General features: G+C 41.7%; 1 protein-coding gene across 1 annotated transcript in view; it reads right to left on the reverse strand.

Moving 5' to 3' along the window:
* KCNK2 (potassium channel, two pore domain subfamily K, member 2) overlaps window positions 1-23059 on the reverse strand; it is a 275176-nt gene that overhangs the window by 192307 nt on the left and 59810 nt on the right. Inside the window, exon 2 of the mRNA XM_012638318.1 lies at window positions 11483-11793. Coding sequence (XP_012493772.1) covers window positions 11483-11793 — 311 coding nt within the window. The remainder of the gene's footprint in view (window positions 1-11482; window positions 11794-23059) is intronic.

The following is a 23059-nucleotide window of genomic DNA, read 5'->3' on the forward strand; positions in this document are numbered from 1 at the left end:
GGGGAAGGGGACGGGTATATGCATACACAAAGAGTGCAATGCGCACCACCCGAAGGATGGACATATTTGAAACTCGGACTTAGGGGGGGAGGGGGGCAAGCGCAACATACGTAATCTAAACATCTGTACCCCTGTAATATGCTGAAATAAAAAAAAATTATACACACAAAAAAATGTAGATATAATAAAACATATTTGAAAGGATAATTGTAAATCTAGGCATCTGTTCTGTGACGCTTTAATTTAAAATTGAAAAGGGAAATATCAAAGTCCAGAAATATCACCATGATCTTTAACATTGTGAAATGCCCAATGTTCCATTAAAATTTTAAAAACTCACAAGCCAGGGGAAGAGACACATAAATGAGAATTGAAGCTCACCCTTGTCATGTGGAAACTAATGGATTTGGGAGGAAATCAGTGAGGGTAGCCTTTTCAAATAGTGGTTTCAGTGTCCTAGAAGAAGGCTCATGGGTCACCATGACTCTTTGTCCAGGGACACCATTCAACAATGTCAATATATAAAACACTAGGCATCGCCAGAGAGATAACAGAAAATTTTTTAAAAAGAAGAAGAAAAAGAAAGAAAGCAGGAAGGCACTCTTGTGCTAAATTATGATTCCTCCTCTTCTGGAACACTCCCCACAGTTCTAATTGACACTTATCAAAGTTTTAACTGAGCCGAGTGTAGTTCTGCAAAAGACAACTAAAATAATCAGGGGACACTATAACTGCCAAAGAAGAGATAAAAAAACAAAACTCCCAGAAAAGCGAAGACCCAAGACACACATGTTTGTGGATTATAAAAACATAAAGAGTTGAATGAGAATGAATTGTACATGTGGTAAGGAATAGAGATAAAAAAAAGACAACATTCCTATCTTTAGAAGGGAATTACATGACTTTGTTCACGGAACTCACTAGGCAAATGGCTTAAAACGTAAAGGATGTCATTTTATAAAAGATCAAATGAAAAGAAAACTTCATTGAAAAGAATGTGAGCCATTTATCTCAAGAGAAGGTACAGGCTGAAATGTAGTTAAATATGAAATATTTAGATAAATTAAGTGTATGACTATTAGACCCATGACAGATTTTTCATAATATCATGATGCTCAGGGTACAGTCCTCCCGTTTAAAGCTACGGCACTGTTTTTAAATGTCCCATGGTACCATTGTTACGAGCAGGAATACTGAGATAGATGAACTACTGTTTTTAATGCAGCTGTGCTATTCAGATGTTCAAAAAAATGAAAGGCAGAGAAACAGCTAAGAAGAGATGGAAAATATCATCCCATTCCCTTACTGATAAAAATATTAGCTAACCTATATGGATATTTAATCAATGATAAAATAGGAGTGAATGGGACCATCGGCCATGCCTATGAGCTCACAGTAGAAGACCCCATTTGAATGGCCGCAAGGAGCCACCATTCCTTCCCTAGAAGTCTCTCTCTTTTGCAATGCCATGGGTCCCATTTCTCCCTACGTTATTTACTAAGAAAATGAACCATTTGGTCCAAAGGACTATAAGGAAATTTAAACTTGTTTTACCTGTCTTCAAATTCTAAATCTCGCTTTAAGTGAAGTTTAAAAAGAATCATACCATAACCTTCACAATGCCAACCAAATATCACAAAGGAATTGACACCTTCTAGAGAACTTTCATTAAAGTTCATCTGCCGCCATCCATGAGAGAAAATTGTCAGAAATTAAAACGACTGCAGTCTTGGTCTTAAATGCAGTAATAAAAAAATAAGGAATGAACTCAAAAAGGTAGAAGAGGGCAAGAAAATTATGCAATTTCAGTTGCTGCCAAAAAAAACCTTTTCTTGATTAACATTCACCCCAAAAGGAAAGAGATGGCCAATAACAGAGCTGTTTAAAAATAAGAAAAAGAAAAAAGGAAGGAAGAGAAAGAAGGAGGAGGGAAGAGGAAAAGAGAAGGAGGAAAGAGAACTGAAGGGAAGGGGGCCAGAGGAGAGAGGGAGAAGAACATGTCTGTAAGTCCTAACGTGAGAAGAACACCATGGCTATCAATTTAAGAACTTGCAAGACTCTTCTCACATGCCTTTCCAAAGCATTTCCCCTAGTGTTATCATATTTTTATTCTATACATGAATATGGAATTGGTCAAATATTACCATTATCCACAGGCTAAGATAACTATTCTTAGTAACTGCAGATACAGATTTTCATAAACGCATTTTTAGGTGAAAGCCCCTTCCTTCTCAGTTGATCCATCAATTATTTGGCTTCCTGTCCGTGTGCAAGCAGGGCTCAAAGACAGATCTCACTCAGACACTGAGCTTTCCGTCCCGGCATGAAATCCTCTAAGGATCCAGATTCCACTCTCAAAAGAACACAAAGCAAAGCACTCGCTTTGTTAATGAAACTTTAAACATTAGAAGTGTGAAGACAAGGAAAGAGCAAGTCCTGGGGCGACTCTGACGGGCTCTACTTTATGCATTTTGAACACTGGGAAATCAAAGCTATCTCAAAAATATCACAAATCTGAGAGAGAAACTTTCTATTTAAAGGAATTCTAAGACGGTCAATATTTCGCTTTTGCTCTCTGCTCTCTTTCCCTAAAAATGTGTTATACCAGTTTATGTCTGCGTTGCCTACCAAAATATGTGAGTTAAAAATGGCTCATGTTGTGAGAATCCTTAGAGCTGCTCCACCAGGAACAGCTGGTAGGTGACGTTTCCCACGCCCCACCCTACCCTGCTGCCTGCTTCCCCAAGCACGAGGGGACTTATGAGTTGGTAGCCTTCCATGTCACTTACTCTATGTCAAATCCCTCGTAGACCGTATCTAAAAACAGGACTTAGAATACTCCTTGTTCCCAACACAAAGAAATGATAAATGTTTGAGGTGATAGATATCCCAGTTACCCCGATTTGATCATTACGCATTGTATGTTTGCACCGAAACATCACAGTACCCCATAAATATGCACAACTATTATGTATTCATAAAAATTTTTAAATAAATGTTCAAAAAAGAGGAATTAGAATATTCCTGAATCATCCCCTATACAATGGTAACTGAAAAATGGAGACGGTAGTAGCATGCAATTGTGATCTCATATGCATAAAATTATGTGTGAAAATATGTGTATGCATGTACACACAGACACCCCATCAATGCATCTATTTAATATACATGTTTATATGCACAAAGAGAGGTCTTGGCCAACTCTGGGTGGAGGAAATTTCCAGTGTTTATTTTCTTCTTTATACCTTCTTGTATTATTTGAATTTTGCATAAGAAACTATTATTACTTTATGAATGTTAGAAAGCAAGAAAGGATAAAAGACCCGTAATCGTAGAGGTAGAATATTAACTTCGTACATCCTTGCAACTATCTCCCTCTGCACTTCCTCTTGCTGTCTCTTCTTCCCAGGTGAGAATCTTCTGGCTTTAAAATCATTTTCCCTGACTTACCTCACCGGTCATGCTCCAGCATGATTACCGCCCAGCCACATGAGTTTTAGCATAATATTTTAGTTGCCTTTTCGTTGCCTTATAATTGTACTCAGTTTACCATGAGTAAACGCTTCGCCTTGGCATCTACAGACCTGCCGTATCTTCTGCCGCTGATCTTTGCTAACACAGCACAGAGCGCACGGATTCCGTAAGCAGTGTTTACTGGGTTTACAATCCATCAGCAACTTCAAATTCAGTGAGCGTGTCCTAGATGCACAGCTCATAAATCTAATTTGCTTTGTAGAGTTAGATAAAAGAGGAGCCTAGGATGAAAAAATACAACAAAATAATGTAGCTTCTAAAAAGGCCATTTGGTGCCGTGGAAACAAGCGTTAGAGTGACCTGCACGGCAGGGCTACAATTCTAATGCTTGCTGTGCCACTCTCAGCATCTCAAGCTGAAAACGGCTGAGTCATCTTGGGTTAAACACTCTGGGCCTCAGTTTCCTCATCTGCAAAAGGGGGATAATGAAGAAAAACCTCTCTGTTTCCTGAACAAGCAAGAGAGGAATATACATATGTATGAAAGTACATCTAAAAAGATGCAGATTGGACTGAATATTTATTGGGTATCTAATACAGCTAGACATCATGTTGCACACATTCCTATGTAACTCTCAGGGAAAAGCACTGGAGATGGAATCATATGAAATAATCTGATCAAGGTGACATTTTGTCTCTTTCTGAACTACAAGGCACTTAACTTGTCCGTGCCTCAGTTTCTCCATTTTACCAATATGAATTACAATATATGTGTCTAAGGGATGTGCGAGTTAAGTAATATAACGTAGTCTAAAGTGTAAATGGGTATACAAATATATGATAAAATGCAAACATGGAATATAAAGCTCTCAGAATTTTAGAGCCATTATCATAATTACTACTGGCATATCTACACCGGTTGAACCCCATTTTAATACTGTCTATTTGACTAAGCTTTACATTTAAGTTTTGTTTTTAGCTTAGGCTAAGTAAATTATCAGCCAAAAAATATTTTGAAATATATTACAATATATATGCAGAATAATTTCCCACATTCTCAAATTACCATTCCATCTATCAAATAACTTTCTAGCCATTATTTTGAAATAATATTACTTTTTAATCACATCAGTTTGAGTGATAGTTTATTGATATATAACACTCATATACCATTTCTCTAATTTTTTAACCAATATTTACTAATTAACATTCACATATTCTTTGAAAGTAAAGTTATTTTCTGATAGACTACTTTCATGTTTTACAATAAAAACCTAAATATTACTAGAAACAGTACATGCAAATATCTCAATTGCTACTTAATGTACTTATACAGTAAAAACGGTTTCCCTTTTAATGCTTTCATTCCGAAGGTCAAGCCAGTATGACCAGATGAGCAGAAAGATTTATTCTTCTAAGAAAGCAGCACATGGGAGAGTTCCAGGAAAATTGGAAATTGACAACATTTTCTTTAAAACGGCTATACCCCCATTTAGTAGCCCAATTCCCTCTAAGAACTCTCACTTTTGAAGCCCAGACATTTAAGTGGCACCTAGTTCCTCTGGTAAAATAATTCAAGCTACTATGTTAATATGCATGCAAGAAGGTTACACATGAGGCTGCTTAAAAATGCTTTTTCCAGAGATTAACCCAGAGGACATAAAGTATTCATGGGATGTTCAGACACTTTGCAGACTATTTTTTTATCTTCCTAAAGTCTATATTAAATCCAAAAAGTTGAAAATGCAGAGTAAAATCATTGGTAAGAAAAGAAAGCCTTTTTAGATACTTTCTGGACAACATAGTATCATGTTCACAAATAAAGTGACAAAAGATGAGTGTATTCTTTCTAAGACTGAGGCCAAATATTTAGCATACCTGAGTGCTTATACAACCTGGAATGATAGCCACCAAACCATTGTATATATAATCGTGTAGTATCACCAACTACCACATGCAATTAGCTCTAAGTTCACTCTTCATATGGCAAACCGCCCCATTCACCATTAGGAGAGCCATGATGGAAAACATAAATGGACGCCCCTACTCACACACCTTCAATGGCTCTCATGCTTGAAGATGTACTTCTTAAACATTTCTTTTAAAGGGTCCTTACAGGGAAATAAAAATAAAACCTTCAGAGGTCTGGGGCATACAGTGAGATAGTTCCCTTAAATGAGAGCAATATCCTTGAAATGTTAGGTCGTAAATCAATTATTCATGTGCATTGTGGATTCTATTCCTTAGCGACTTCTACGTGTTGAAGTGCTTTTGGAATCACACTCTGTCCATCTTAACCTACGTTCATTCCCCTGGCAATTTCACTTTGAATTCCTTCTGTGTAATGATGAGTTTCATCACATGTATCTTCAGCCTGCCCCTCCCCCAAATGACAAACTTGCCTTTGCAGCATCCTGCTCACCACCTCCACCTGAATGTCCTAATAGTCATCTCAAATTTAACACGGATGTGCTGTCTTGGACTTGGCCTGAGCTGTTTTGCTAAAGTACCTGAACAGCCCTATCCTCCCAGGAAAGGCATGAGACGTGCAGATGAAAAGTGTTGCTTTATAAAGGTGTCCTGAGGAGTTTCGGGGAGACTGGTATCAGCTTGTCAGCATTGTTTATTGATAACAACGCAATGGATGATTTGCCCCTGGTCCTGGTGAGACTCCCAGAGAGCTCTGCCACGGGGGCTGGTTACGTAGTAAGCATATGCCTACGTGACCAGCAAGGTATAAGAAACCCCGGCTGACACCCCATTTTGGGCTCCTTAATTCCAAAGTGTTCCATGCACATATCAGTCGTTCTTGACCCAAGAGAGAAGAATGTCCTGAGTACAGTCTTGCAGAAAAAGGATAACTGAAGCTGGCCCCGGGTCTCTCAAGACCCCTTGCTGTCATGCAGCCTTTGTCTGTGATACATAGCTGTATTGGGTACCACTGCTATACTGTATCATTTTCCTGCAATAAACCGTGGATCTGTAAGCACCGTTATTTGGCATGGGTAACTCCTCCTCCCTAACTGAAACCTGTCTGACTGATACTATTTGTGCAATGTCCAAAACTAAGCTCCTGACATTATGCTCCAAATAGGCTCTTCTTCACTCTTCTCCCCATCTCAGGAAAGTGGGAATGGGAGTCCTATTCTTTTCATTCCCTAGGACAAAAAATGTTATTCCCCAGAGAGCCACTTGGCTTGTTCCCTCGCTCCCTTTACTTAAAAGTCACCTTATCAGTGAAGCTTCCCTAGTGACCTCATCTGAAATTAATCACCAACATCATCCAACATTTCCTATGCTCCTTCATGCTTTCATTTTACTTCCAAAACTTATCATTGTCTTATATAACATCTTCCTCCGGTAAATGTAAGCTCCCTGATGGTAAGAATTTTCATCTGCTTTATTCTCCACTGCATTTCAGGGCTTAGGACAATGTACATAGTAGGCATTCGATGAATACTTTTGAATCGGTGATTATAGAATTAATATAAAACAATGTTTGGGTTTTTTTTAAAGGCTAGTATCATTGGCATTCTAGGAAGGCATGTTTATTTATTTATCCTTTGGCTCCAAGTATCCTCTGAGGCGCAGCCAACCAGGGCACATCTACTCCAGGTGGAGGAGAATAGGCCTAGGATAAAGCCCACCCCTCTGGTGTGGAACAGGCCACAGTCTACTGTTAGAACTGCTCATGTCCAGGTACTCAGGTAGTGGAGCACACCACGCCCATTCCACCTTGAATGCCCACCGGTCCCCTTTTCTGCCCCTGGAGCACTCAGATGCACCCTGAAATCCAGTGTTCCTTTTACTTCTTCTTCTGTGTGTTACTCACTGTCATTAAATGGTTAATTTCTTCCTCAGTGCCCCAGGAGAAACGGAGATTTGGAGATCTGTAGCACCTCCATCTCCAATATGTAAGGACTTCTATTGCAACTATGCCTGACTGCGTAGGATGGAGCTCCTTGAGAGAAGCCCTATTTTTTCTACCACTTTAATTGGCTCAAAACCCAACCCAGAGGTCAACACATTGGAGGTCCTCAATGAATGCCACTGAATGAACCAACATGAGAAGAAGGAATAGTGCAAAGATAATACAATCCCCTCAGCAAGAAGACCCCAAAGATCTAAGGCCACCAGATCACCTTGTACAAATATGCATCAGCTTCTTCATGCAAAAACGGGTAGAACATCTTCCCCACCTAGCTCACTGAGGGGCGTGGCTCAAATTAGGAAACAAAAGTCAAATCTCCCATAAGGTATTTTTATTATCAATATATAGATCATAGATTTTGCCTTTTCTTTTTAATCCCATAATTGATTCAGATAACACAGAAATAACAGGATTAAAGACCAGGTGTGTCTGATGGAACCATGCTGCTACTGTTTTACCACATCCAGACAGGAAAACACCTATATAATCCTGTTGTCCAGAAAGAATATTAAGATCCAGTTACATAGTCTCCATTTTGGAAAGAGAGATACACAATATACATCACTATGTACAAAGGACTATAATTTAATATTCATTACACCCTAATACATGGAATAACAGGGAACTTTACATCAAATGTTTAGTAAATTTCTTTAGAGGCAGTCAATATACGAGCTAAGAGTATAAGCTCTAGCGTCTACCCACCTAGGTTTGAATAACAGTTCTACCACTGTGCACTCTTGGCAAATGAGGCTCCTCCTGCCTCAGTTTACACATAAGTTAAATACAGATAATAAGGCACCTACTTCACAGGGCTGTTTAAGAGAATTAGATAAGATAATACACGTAAAGGGTTAGAATGGTGCCTTGCACATAGTAAGTGCTCATTAAATTTTGGCTATCATTAATGGTATCCATGACTCTTAAAACTTAAAAAATGTTTTTTATATGTTTCTGTACCGATAACACATTAATCTAAATGTAATGGAAGTTGACAATCACACTGCTCAAAACATCTCAGCCTAGCAAAGGTAGCTCTGTTTTGATATCTCTGCCCCTCCTCAATCTTGTCTTGGAGGGCTGGTGTCAAAAACAGCACTTGGAGCTACACACGTTTTCTGTAACAGAAGAAACAGATACTTTCGCTCCACTCCCTGTCTCTTCCCTCAGCTCCCCCACCCCAGCCTGCGACAGAACCACAGCATGGAATCAGGTTGCCGTAATCTGTCCAGAGGAGTAATTAATAACCTGGGGCCTGCGATCAGATTGTAGTAACTGCACCTGATGTTGGCCTATCATCTGACTATTCACTTTTTCCTTTCCGACTCTCCATTAAAGGAAGACAGAATTTCTTCACCACCAACACTAGAACCGAATCGCTCACCGCTCCAACTACTTCCCCCTTTAACACTGAAAGAAAGTAAACCCTGAAAGAACAGGGACTCCTAGGAATGATGCCAGACCAACATTCTGAAGACCTGAACTTTCAGCCTAGTAATGCTATAGGGGTAAATCACCTGGACTTTCTGTGTCTTAGTTACCTAATCCTTACTGATGTGATGTTACTGACTAATATACCTAATCACAAGGTTTTAAGGATGATTAAATGGGAAAATAAATGTGAGGAGAACACTTGAAAATTTATGAGAATCATATGAAGGAAATGTCATTCAAATAAATGATTATGAGCTTATTTGCCTTCCTCCCTATTTACACACTGACCTTGATCCTTGAAGCCATAACATTATAAAGATTTCTTTTATCCAAACAAATTATATTCAAGGAAAAAATATAAAGGTGAGTGACATGACAATAAATAACAGGCAACTTCTTCATTAAAAAATATAATAAGCACAAAAAAAAAGATTTTTAAGAAGCAAAAATACTCAATGAGCAGCGAATACTAATAATAGATATTAATGGATTGCCATGCAGAGAGAAAGAAAAAATATTAGGTCATATTTTGAGCTCTGTTTGTGCCCATTCCAAAAACAATATAGCAAAAAATGATCAATATTCACTATCAGATTGCTCCTACCTGCCACAACCTTCAAGTTATTTTCAGAGTTCTGAATAAACTGGGTAATACTGGACAGTGAGGACATTTGCAAATTCACATAGGGTTTCCTCTAGCATTGTCCTAAAATTCTAGTCATTTGATTTCTCCTGCCCAAGATCAATCATCTCACTCCGGGTGATAAGAATGCAACTACCTGAATCAGAGGCTACAACCCAGTAAAGGGAAAAGAGAGAGGCAGAAAAAAAAAATAAAAGAAAAGGAAAAAAAACAACAATAAACAACCCTAACACTTTTTGAGTACCTAAATGGTTTATTATACATGGACTGTCTCCTTACTCTTACAACTATCTTACTTGGAAGGGACTCTTTCCTGATTCCAGATAGATCATTTAAGGCTTAGAGAGGAAAAGTATCTGTTCTAGATGACACTTCTAATAAAGCACTCAACCGATGTTTGAAACACATCCTATCTCATCCCAAAGTTCAAGCTTTTACCACTACTCCAGGCTGCCTCCCCCAAGACAACCAAGAGCTCCTCTTCTAAAACCCAAGGGAAGTGGAGATTATTCTTCAAAGATTTTTAGCACCTTATAAGATTACGTGGCACATAGATTCAGTGAAGAGAAAGTTATATGACATAGGATCAGGGAAGGAGGTGTTTGGGACAATAACGTTAGCAGGTTCACTCTCAATACCAAAAATGTCACCATCCTCTAAAAATAGTAGAGAATTCAGTACCTAAGCGAAGAGTATTATCAAAATTTAAGTCAAATGTGTTAGATGCAGAAATGGCTGAATGTGACAAGAATTAAATAAGTGCCAAAGAATATTAGCTGTGATAGCTTTCAACAAAGCTTGAATAAGGACTGGTATGTGTGCACTATAATAAATAGAGAGGGCACTGAAAGGCAGAGGGAGCATTTGGGGACCCGTGGCAAGAGAAAATGACAATAAATGTCCTAGAACAAAAAACAGGATTAAAACCAATAATTTTTTTTCCCCTCAATCTACTACTCCAGCTCATTCAAATGATATAAAACCAAATATAAAATAAAGAAAATGCTCAGATGATGACTCACAGATAAATCTTCAGTCTAATTTGAATAAAACCAGGTAAGAAATGTAGGCTCTATAGGAAAATAAACATGTACAATTAAAACTTTTCAACAGCCAGTCAGGTCTCTCCTTGTAAGAAAATTCTAGGGCTTTTTTCTTGACCAAGATTCTTGGTTTGACCAATGGATTGTTTCATGCAGAAGAGATCTACAACAAAAACGTAGCCATCTCCAAAGAGCCTAACTGAAACTTACAAATCATTTTGGGATTAACTGTTAAAACATTTTTCCGTAAAGATGTTGTTCTGCTGTTATAGAGTAATATTAATTTTTATTCAAAAACCCTATTTTTCTATGTAGTAGTAAATTTTTTTTAGTTGAGGTTTAGAGAAGCAATAATTAATCACTGCTCCCAAGACACTTAAAAAAGGGCAGTTATCAGAGTTATACCTTGTCTAGATTAGAGACGTGGGCTACAGGTTGTTAACCATGAGGGGTAACCATCTCAAGAAGGTCACATCACAAAATTCAACTTTTCTATTTTATGACGGCCATTGCCAAGATTAAAGCAGTTCTCTGTCTTTCATTTTCCTTTCATTTGCCGCAGCAATGATCATCCTAACCAGGATGGTAACTTCCAGCATGGTAACCCCAAGTCCACGGGTGTCCACTGGCAGTTCTAAGATAGAGCACAGGGAAGGAATGCAGGAAGACAACAGGAAAGAAACACAGTAGATCAGGAGCAGAAGAGGATGCGAAGGAACAGTGGGAGGGAGGCGTAAAAGAGGAGAAGAAAATATGGCAGATGTGAGAGAAGAAGGGGCAAATCAGAAAGGAGACAAAGACCTGGGGGAAAGCGTCCTACGCTAATCAGCATGAGGTGGGACAGGGCTCCTACCAGCACATCGGCACTGCAACGGGCTACGGGTTGCCTCCTCCTATCTTACTCTTTCTTTCTCCTTAGGAGAAGCGGAGTAACAGGTCCTCTCATGCCATTCATTACCTGGATGAGCTCGTCCAGCTCCGTGGAATTGACACAGGAGTGTTGGGATATGAATGTTTGCTTCTGGATCACAATGGTGGTCCTCTGCGAAATCTCATGAGGCTGCTCCAATGCTTTGAACACGGTGGCTCCGATGATCAGATAGAGGACAACCACCAGGAAAATCGTGGAGACCGTCTTCCATTTCATAACATTAATGGTCGTGTCACTCTCCACCCGGGAAGCAAGCACTGTGGGTTTCGTGGAAAACGAGAGCCTCGGTTTGGAGTTCTGAGCGGCAGATTTAGGATCCAGCAAGTCAGGTGCCGCCACTGACAACAACAGAGAATGAGGGTTAGGTTGGAGGAGATTAGAGGGGAATTGGTTGGGCTTCTTCTTTAAGGGGTCAGCCAAGGTTGACTGAACTCCGCTTGGTCTCCTGGTGGAAGCTCTGGAACCTAAACCAGGAGTGCTCTCACTAGATCTCAGGCAGGACCAAATATACGGGTTCAAGAAAAAGGGGCCGGGTCTTTGCTCTCTGCTGCTATTGGAGTTCCAAATGGGAGGGGAAAAAACAGGAATCAGATCAAGAAACTTAAAAAAAAGAAAAGAATGCCTGAGGGCATCCTAATTAATTTCTCAATTTGTATCTGTCCACTATGCTATCCACAAAGACGTACTCAACTCCTAGGAGTTGATGGTACTAAACTAGATATTTGAATACTCAGGAAGAAGGCTCATGGTCTATTCCTGTTCTCAAGAACTTTGTACTGCAAGCCATCAATATGAAAAACACTCTCTGTTTTTGTTTTAAAATGTATTGTAATAAAAGAATTGCATTATAAGACAGTTTGTGATGCAAACATTGTTCCTCAAAAGAAATCATTCCTAATTTTCTGGTAAAACATGATGGTAAATAACCCACTCAACAGTCCAATCATTTCCTTTTGCCTGTCCTCCAAAGTGGGATCATGATGAAGCATTCGCTAAATTTTTTTACTCCACCTCTGACATGTTTAAAAAATAAGTTATTGCTGACCATTGTGGCACAATCTGAGGGACAGCCAAGAAAAGACAAGTTTTTTTTCCTTTTCAACAGTGAACAATATCAAGAAAAAATAAAATTAAAACCTTGGTTCACACCTTAGACCCTACATGCTCTTTTCAAAGTTAATTGCTCCATTAGAGTGGATTTATATGGTTCTCTTACAAATCCCCATACACTCTGAGGTGACTCTAAATCCATTTATTATTTATCTCAGCTGTTCAAAAATCTCATTAATGGATTTCTTTTTAGAAAATATAAGAGATATTAGACTTCTACTTCTAAGAGGAAGTCAATCCAACTACTACAGAATATTTGATTGGAAAAGCAATACTGAACAAAAGGGGTTAATAGAATGGCTGAAAAATAAGGCACTTTAAAAAAAACCACCAACTCAAATAGAATAATCAATTTAAAGCTCATAATTGCTACAGATTTAAGTAAAATTGCCATCATGTGTACGAGATAGCTTTCATAAAATGATAACCTAATCTAAAACACACTTTTAGGGAAGTATATAAGAAATCTCCATGGAATTGCACCCAAATACCCTCCAGGCACCTGAAATTACTGGAGGACAAGACGCTAATAAACAGTGTCAATTTTCACACGGTTACCCACCCTGCCCTCTTGCCTAACGCTGTCAGTTAATTTTAAGCTACCATAGTTTGAATTCATAAAATACATCTTTAGTTGCCCATCAAAAAGAAGCTTTGCAAATAAAGCTATTTGAAGCAGTAGACCTAGGTAGTGTTGTAAAATCATGGCAGATGCCAGAGGCTCTTCAACCAGCAAAGCTCAGAATGGTTCTGACTTTGAAGAGATGAAATCAGAGCTGTGATGAGGTTGTTGTACCCATGGCTCCAAGTGGAGAGTCCACATATGTACAGCTCATTACAGCAATTTCCTAAGGTTCAACCTACTACATACAGGTATACACACGTTTCTCTCCTGATACATTCACCTGTTCTGAATAAAGACACAAACTAGTTGACACCTTTAAAATATGCATAAAGACAAGTCCATCTGAAATTAGCACTGGATATGTCTTTAAGGTTTAATTAAAAAAAAAAACTTTTTTGATAGAAATACTGATAATAGCTAAAATCACTGTCATTTGCAGACTCACCACCACCACCCCCATCTGCTTGGTGAGTCTGAGTGAAAAATAAAAGTCATAATTTATAATTTAGCCATCTTTGGGATAAAAATTGAAAGAAAAAAAAAATCACATAGAAGCTCACATTCTCTCTCTAAAGGAAGCTTTCCAAACCTCTGCTCTCCAGATCTCTGCGCTCTCACATTTGTGATTTTTCACATCATTGGTTTCCAGTCTGCACAATCAGAAAACACCAAGACTGTTTACCTTGATGCTACCAGTCCAAAATCCCACCAAGGCATTGCCGTTATATGCATTTTGGGGAAAGGAGACAGATTTGGTTTTTTTTAAGATTATGCATGTGTGTATTAAACTAATACAATTCCTGAAGGAGTTTAATTCTTTTAAGCTGCTGCCTTGTTTTTCAATTAGCAAGACTACATATAATGCACATTTGGCAGACAGAATGGACAGAAACTGATGAAATACCAGAATCATTTTTTGTAAGACAGCTTTTTCTCTTGAGCTAATATGGGGAACCTCTGGGTTTCCATCTCCACGCCGTTTGATGCACGACCAGGAAAGAAGCTGCCCCTTCACGCACTCTCAGCACCATCACTACCCACTCCCCTCCCCCCAGGACAGCACAGCCTCCTCTCAATCTCGGTCTCCGGTTCTCACCCGGATATGTCTCCGTTCAGGCCGCGACTGACCACCGAATAGCAGGAGAAACAAGCTTTTTTCAGCACCACTGCCTGTCCCACCACGCAATGGGCAACAAGTGTGACCAGGGTCACCAGGAGTCCTGCCTGTCGGCTACTCCCAAGGGCTGACCCTCCTTCTCCATCGGAAACTCCCCCAAGGTGTTCCAAACCCGTTCCCGAGGCAGATGCAAAAACCCCAGGCACCGGCGGGAGAGGGGCGAGAAGCGGCCAGGAGAAGATCAGGGGATGGCTTTGCCTCCCAACCGCGATTATGACCCAACACTTTGGACGGGAAGCGAAGGTGGGGAATGTCTGCCTGCTGCGAGCGGGGCATCCGCAGCCCTCCCTGGACAGGCTGGGGCAGGAGAGCGCGCGGCCGGAGGGGCTGGGGGTACCCGGGGGTCTCACCTCCTGCTCTATAGCCGGGTCTCTCCCGCGAGGCGCTGGGAAGCATGAGGCATGCAGCATTCGAAATGTTTTTTGAAAAAGACGGACTTGAAGCTTTTTTTACAAACACGCCATTGTACTCACTTCTTATTCAGAGACGGGCTGCGCGCTCCGAGCTGCACGGGCAGGCATTTTCCCCGGCTTTGTTTTACAAGGTGGGGAGAGCGGGGCTGGACGCGGGAGGGGGTGGGGGGGAGCGTGAGAAGAAACGAAATCGCGGGAAGGAGGGGACACCGGCGGGCTGGGCAGAGGGCGAGGCCGAGGCCAAGTTGGGCTCGGGAGCCGCCGCCCCCGCGCGCGCCTGCTGCCGGGCCCGGGTCACCCGGAGAGCGCGGGCGACCCGGGTCCCGCGCCTGCCCGCCGCCGCCGCCGCCGCCGCGCGCTCGGCCCCGGGCTCCCAGCTGGCGGGGCCCAGGCTCGGCGCGGCGCGGGGGCGGTGGGTGCAGCGCGAGCTGCCGTGCGCCCCGGCGTCTTTGTGCGCGAGCCTCGCTCAGCCCCTGTTCGCATGTCTTTGTGTGTGTCCCCCGGCCGAGCCCTCCGTGCCCCGCGGGGGGTGCGTGGCACGGTCTCGGCGCCCGCAGCTCCGCCACCCTCCGCTGCTCTCCCTTCCCGGCTCGCTCCTCTCGCCCCTCGCCGGCTCCTTTCCCTCCTTTCGGAACTCCCTCCTCCTCGCCTCCTCCCCCTCCCTGTCTCACCGCCTGGGCTCGCCTCTCCACACCCCCTGCTAGCCTGACCCTCGCCTGCGGCGCCCCTGCAAGGTGCTCGCTTCGCGAGTCTCCCGCGGCCCGCCTCCCCGCCTGGGGGCACAGCCCTTCAGCTCACCTGCTGCCTCTGCCCCTCTCTGCCCTTCCACTAAGCACCCCCCCATCCTCACTCTGGCTAGCTGGCGTGCACAGCACACAGGGCTCCATGCCCTCTCCTTCCCGCCCGGAGTGCGGGGTGCGGGACCAAGCTCTGGGGCCGGGGGTCTCCGGACCCCTTCACGTGGGCGTCCTCCTCGCCCTCCTGCACCCCCCGCCCCAGGGTTGTGCAGGGAAGTGCCCCCATTGGCGTCCTGAGACTGCTGGAGTTGGGGCGGTAAGAAGGATGCTGGCTTCTTCCAGTCTACACCTGGGAAAGGGTTAACGAGTCACCAGCAAACCCTACCTCACCTCCAGGGGTGCTGGACTTGGGCAGGGAGCTCTGATCAGCAGAATGTCCCAGACCAAAAAGGATGAGGGATGCACTTGGAGCCAGGGTGAAGACATCTAGGGATGCAGAGGAAATGGAAGAAAACCCGGTTAGGTTCTCTGAGGACAAGACCCCTTTGCTGGGGACAGAGGTTGCTAAGTGTGGCGAATGGGAGCAGCGGGGCGGGAGACCTCCGACCCCAGACTGAACTCGACGCTTCCAGCCCGGGTCCCCATCAAGATCCCAGTTTGGCAGGTACCAGACCCCGCCCAGACTCGGAGACCTCGGCGCGAGGACACGCCTCGTGGCTGCAGGCGTGCGGGAACTGAGCCGCTGAGGGGGGAAGAAAGCGAGGTTAGATGTTGTCCTTGTCATAGGCGAATCCTCTCACTACACACGTGATGTAGCGGACCTTCGGTCATTTGTAAACTCTCTTCCTTCCCACTTCTCAGCGGGAATCCCTTCCTGATCTCCACCCTCCTACCTCCACCGCTGTGTGCCCGAGTTTATCTTCCACAACTGCTGCTCGGCTAGACTGGAGCATTTTCCCTGTTGCAAGGAGAACTTTCTAGTGAAAGCCATAGCCATGATTGTACAAAAAACCTTGTAACCCTTAGCAAGACTGTGACCGTCAATGATAAAAATGCCAGGTTATTTTTTTCGATTCCAGAATAGATTTGTCACCTCTTTCCCCCATTAAAAAAATCTTCCTAATAGCTTTCCTGCTGGAATTTAAACACGTGTTTCTTGACTTCTGCTCTCGAAGCGAATATAATTGGATGTCCTTTCTAAAATGTGAATCCGATGCTCTCGCTCACAGAATTAAAACCCTTCCAAGACAAGCACCACATGTACTCACCATCAAATTGGTATTAACCGATCAACACATAAATGCACATATAAGAATAACATCTATTGGATGTTGGGCAGGGGGGAGGGGGAAGGGGGAGGAGGGAGGAGGGGACGGGTATTTGCATACACAAAGAGTGCAATGTGCACCACCTGAAGGATGGACATATTTGAAACTGGGACTTAGGGGGGGAGGCGGGAGGGGGGCAAGGGCAACATACCTAACCTAAACATCTGTACCCCCATAATATGCTGAAATTAAAAAAAAAAAAAAACCTTTCCAAAGTCTCTAGGTCACGGATGATGTGCTTCAAGATCCGGCTTCTGTTTTTCACTCCAGGCCTTCCAGGTACTGTCACCTTCCCTCATCCTCCCCTCAACACCACATGACTAAGGCATCGCATCAGGAGGGTTCTCTAGAGAAACAGGACACACACACGTATGTGTGTATATGTGTGTGCACAAAAGATTTAAGGATTTGGCTCACATAATGATGGAGGCTGACAGGTCCCTCCGAAATCTATAGGGCAGCTCTGGCAGACTGGAAACTCAATCTTAAGGTAGAATGTCTTCTTTTCCAGGAAATCTTTTTGTTTTCTTTTTTTTTTTTTTTTTTTTTTTTTTTTTGCTCATAAGTGATTGGATAAGACCCACCTGCATAACCTACAGTAATCTTTCTTTAAAGTCAACTGATTGTAGATGTTAACCACATCTACGCAATACCTTTACAGCAACACTTCGATTCTAGATTAGTGTTTGATTAAATAACTGGGTAGCCAGGTGCGGTGGTGCACACCGGTAGTCCCAGCTACTCAGGAGGCTGAGGCAAGAGGACCGCTTGAGCCCAGGAGTTAGAGGTTAAAGTGAGCTATGATTGTGTCACTGTACTCCAGCCTAGGTGACAGAGAGAGACCCTGTCTCTAAAAATAAGTAAATAAATAAATGGATATAAACCTAACTACATAAACCTAACCACCGCAGATATTATCCCTCCCACCTTCATGCTGTCCAGAAATTTCCCTGGAATCCTGACTAGTCAGGTGTTTTACCATTTGCTTCCCAGGTCAACTTGTTCTCCTTCTATCTTTGCACTTGTCGTATTATGTTGTGCTTCTTTAAACTAGATCGTAAGCCCAGTGAGGGCATAAATCAGGTCTCTCTATTCACCGTAATATTTGCAATAACTAAGGCTGGTACTAAGTAGGTATTTGATAAACATCTGAGTGAAAGCGTTATTGCGAGTATATACCTGACATTGTCATTCACCTGATCTCCCTCCAGCTGTTTGGAACCAGGTTATCCTACATATATAGGAAACGAGATGAATTCACTCCCTTCAGAATCACTTGCTACCCTATAACATAGGGCTTTTTGTTCTTCAGATGAAATTATCTCAAACTTTTTGAGATAATTTTTTCTTTTCCCTTTTTGTTCAACAACTTGGTGATTGTTTTTGTTTTTTGTTTTGTTTTGGTTTGGGATTTTTTTTTTTGCCCCTCTGGGTTTGCTGCAAATTTAACCACACCTTGCCCAGCTTAAATATGCCTGTATGTTTTTCCATATGCTTGTACGGTACTTCCCTTTTTCCAAGCTCATGGGACTCAGGTCTCCCCACCGATCCCAAATGCTGGGTGTTATGTCCCCCCTTTCCCTATCAATTTCATATGTCCTCCATGTTCCCCTGTGTATTATTCTCACATTAGGCATCACATATGTGTAGGGTGGCTGAGGGGTCAGGGAGAGGTGATGTACCTTACAGAGAGGTTAAAATACAGTAAAAAGAAAAAACTCTAAATTGTAACATGAGCAGGAATCGCTCCAACAAGGCAAAGGCTCAGCCTCACAAACAATTTGAAAGAACCAAGAAACCAGCCGGTCCCATCACTGACTCTAGCCCTGCTTTCCACAGACCCCTGCTTAAACATTCCTACCCCTTTAAGAGCCTTCTCATGCTGAACATATACTTATGCGGTTGGAAATAAGAGGGAAAAAAAGGAGGCAGATTAGTTTGTATGTCATTGCAACTGGAGAAACAAGGAAATAGGATGGTTTATCCCGTTTGAGTTTATGCCTGCATCACTCAATACATATAAATCCCATCAAAAGTGTAATAGAAAGGCACAGTAGTCTCTATTTCTTTCATGCTGCAGGACTACTCAATACTTTTATAAACTTTATTTGAATGGATAGGAAAACCTGAAATATGTAATAAAAAGATTTAGCTAGACTGCCCTCATTCTGGCGCTTTCAGATCTGTCGTTCTGCTCCAACAAGCAGCATGACATCTACAGGACTTCACTTTTATGTTTATTTTGCTTTTTGACCTTGGCCTATTCAAAATGTCACAGTGAAAATAAAAATTAAAATTAAAATATGAGTATGCCACTGTCTTTTCCCATAATTCCAATCATATCTGAGATTTTAGATTAGACGAGACTTCAGTGGGTATTCTACCTCCACCATTTCTAAGCCAAGTGAGGTGGAGGAAGTCACTTTATCTTTCTGACCATCAGTTTCCTAATCTGCAAAATGGGGATAATACACTGAACTGACAAGAGATTGTTGTAAAAATCAAAGTGAGACAATATATATGTGTTCAATATTTTAGGTTCCCGAAAGAATTTTCTTCTCTCCCACGCTTGACCTAACCTCATGAACTGTGGACTTCATGCACCTAATGAACCTCATGGACCAAGCAAGACCACCAACAAATCCCAACTCTATAATAGATTTTGCCATTTATTTAATCTTCTGGGCAACACAATTGCACAGGTATAAGGAAGAATAAATCACATTCATCGCATATTTACTGAGTGCTTACTAGGTGCCGAACAGGAGATCTTTAGCTATAGCAAGGTCACTGCCTTCAGAAACCATATATGCAGGAAAGGGTAGGTGTTAAACAAACATAAGATTAAAATTCTGATAAGCCATAAGGTATTGTGAGAGTGTTTACTGCTGGAGGGTCCAGGAAGGCCTGTCTAAAGAAGTGACATTAAACTTGGATTCTGGAGATGAGCAAGGTTAGAAAGGGAAAAGCAGAATGGAAGGAAAAGGCTTCCCAACAGAGAGAAGAGCTTGTAAAAAGACCATGGTAGGAAGAAGCTGGGAGAATTTGGAAAGTTCAGACAGTGGGGATTAGTGGTGGACAGTGATCAAGCTCAAGAATCAGGTAGAGACCAGGTCAGGAAGCACCTGGATTTTAATTAACGGGACTTGGATGAATTTTCATCACAAAAGAAATCTCAGAAGATGCATTTTTTAAAAATCCCTCTGATTGCTACATGGAGAACAGAGAGGTGGTGAACCAAGAATGTAAGCATGTAGACAAGTGAGTTTGGATGTTGTTGCTTTAGCCCAGGTGACAGATCCGTGGTGATGTGGATGGGAGAGGAAGAGAGAAGAGGAGAGGTGGCAATAGATCAGAAGGGCTTAGGGACCCCACTGGATGTGGGGGGTGGGGAATAATGGAGAGGGTGGGCATTTTCCTAGAAGTTCCAGCTGATGGCAGACCCAGGGAGAGACAGCAGTGTAGGCAGTACTTGGGTGAAATGCCTGTCTCACGCGGTCTCTCCCAGGACACCCTTCCCTTCTCACAGCTGCTGTGTCTCTTGCGAGACTCATCCCTGATTGTGAATAGAGTGTGTGTCCCGGGGCTCAGCCAATGTAGTCATAATTTATCGGCTTCTCAGTTGGTTCAGGCATGGGCCTGTGACACACTCAGACAAAGTGACTTGAGCCAGGGTTTCTGGGGAAAGAGACTTTCCCTCTGTATCACTAACCTTGAACCTGAAAACTTTGGAGGTGCCTTTGCTAACAGGAGAGGAGAAGCTACCCGAGAATGCCAGTACAGAGGAAATAGAACCAAGCTGGCCAGGCCCAGGCGACAATGTTTGGTCAATCCCCTATGTCAAACCACACCTTAAACCACACACTTTTTTTTTCTATAAGCCAGTTTGTGTTGGGATTTCTGACAATAGAAATCAAGATCCCTAATGGAAACATTGCAATGCAAGGAATAGGAGAAAGTAAGAAATAATTTAGCTCTGTGAGGGTATCTAAAGTTGACCCCCTATGATCCCTGCCTCCTAGTATTCATGACCTGTGTTTCCCCTACCCTTGAGCATGGGCTGGATTTACTGACTCACTTCTAGTGAATAGAACACAGCACAAGTGCTAGGATGTCCCTTCCAAGATCAGGTTATAAAAAGACTGTGGTTTCTCTTGTGTGCTCTCTCCAGCTCTCTCTTGGACCTCTCCCTCTGGGAGAAGCCAGCTTCCCTGTCATAAGTCAACCCTATGGAGAAGCTCACTTGAGTAAATTTGAAAGTGGATCTCCTGAGGCCTTCCAACACCCAGGTAAGGGAGTCTGAAAGCAGATCCTTCCCCAGCTGAGCCTTGAGGTCACGATAGCCCCAGACAACAGCTTAAATGAAGCCTTTTAAAAGACCCTGGGGCAGAACCACTCAAGTGAGCTGCTCCCAGATTTCTGAGCCACAAAAACTGTGAGATCATAAATGATTCTTGTTTTCAACTGCTAAGTTTTGGGGTAATTTCCTTTGCAGCAAAAGATAACGAATATTCCTTTTAAGAGTCACATTCCAAGCAAGCCTATAAAATGTCAGTCAGACCTGGGCTATACAAATTAAGAAGGCAATTTTTCAAAGGCCCAAATTGATTCATTTTGAAGATTTCACATCCCTAAAATTAGACTGTAACAATCAGAAAGGAGTCGGACATCCCAGGAAGAATGGAAAAGGGAGCTAAGAGACAGATGTTGGCAGTGGCCATAGAAGCATTGTCTACAGCAGTGGGTTCTCTCCATTTACAGCACCGCCACATGGTTTATGCTGTTTACGGTACAATAAATATATGTATTCATTCATTCAACTAGCATTTATTAAGCACCTACGATGTATGAGAAAGACATTTTCCAGCACCTGGGGATATGTAGTAGTGAAGAAGATACAATAAATCCTTGTCATCATGGAATTAACATATTAAGGAAAGAATAACACTAGTGAAACTGTGTTCATATCTATTCAGTAAAATGCCATTGATTTACTGAGAGGGTTTCAAATTAAAGTACCTCATCCTGAGAAATAAAAATAAAAAAACTCTATTTTTTACCATAAAACTTTGCAAAATTCATTAAAATGAGCTGGTTCATTTTATAAAAACACAATTCATCTAAAATATAGAACATTTACTATCTTTTTAATGGCTTTGTATATTTGCTTACTTTAAAACAAACACGTACATGCAAAATATGAAGAAAGATAAGTTTTTAAAATGTAAGCAACAGTCTCTTTTTTTATAACCGTAGTTCTCAGTCCAACATGATTTTCTTTTAGTTTTGGAAATTCGTGTAAGTTAAAACTCATTTTTGCGTATGAAGATCAGTGCTTTAATCGGTGTACGTACAATGTATTTTAATTATTTAAAATAAGCTAATATTCATATTTAATTTTACCCAACAGGGAATAAGGTATTGAATAAGGGCATTGTAAGGGAAAGAAATCCTTTAAAATGGTACTCTGTTATAAAAGAATAAATTCAGAAAACATTAGAATTTACTTGGTTTTCAGAGGGGAAATTCTGTTCCAGGGTTTTCTTTCCCCTTTCAAAGCTGAGTGTCATAGTAAATATCACTAGGAAATGAACACTTAGCATGTTTAGACTTCAACATTTTCTAACTCTGGCATCACAGGTAAATCTCCCACTGACAATTACTTACTAATTCATTAGATAATTTTTTAAAAGTCTGCCAATACTAGGCAAACCAATTATATCAAATGTGATGATTTTTTAAAAATCAGCCGTAAATCCAGAGTGAACTAGAGCATTTTCAGTGTTTCTTGATGGCTTTCATTATCTAATGAATTTTGGGCACGTCGAGTCCCTTTATTTAAAACTTATATTTGCTGTGAGCATTTGCCTGTCCAGCATTTGGCCTTCACCTGAGACCACAAATTCGGATAGCTCTGAATGTGGCTTAGTGAAGAGCAAACCAATCCAATTTCCCTTCTCAAATGAATTCATAAGACATAAAGGCAATAAAAAAGCCAATAGAGAATGTGAATATTTGAAATCTCCTAAAGACATTTTTAATGTCCTCTATAACCAAAGATGTTGACTTCATCATATACATAGAATCTAGTTTCCCTTATACCTTTTTGTGTCTATGATTAAATGAGCCCATATGAGGCTTGCACCAGGCTACTTGCTAAATTTATGAAAGAAGTGAGATTAAAAAATCCATGTATTGGCTGGGCGCGGTGGCT

The sequence above is a fragment of the Propithecus coquereli genome, unplaced genomic scaffold, assembly GCF_000956105.1.
Source record: "Propithecus coquereli isolate 6110/MARCELLA unplaced genomic scaffold, Pcoq_1.0 Scaffold129, whole genome shotgun sequence".
Classification (NCBI taxonomy): Eukaryota; Metazoa; Chordata; class Mammalia; order Primates; family Indriidae; genus Propithecus; species Propithecus coquereli.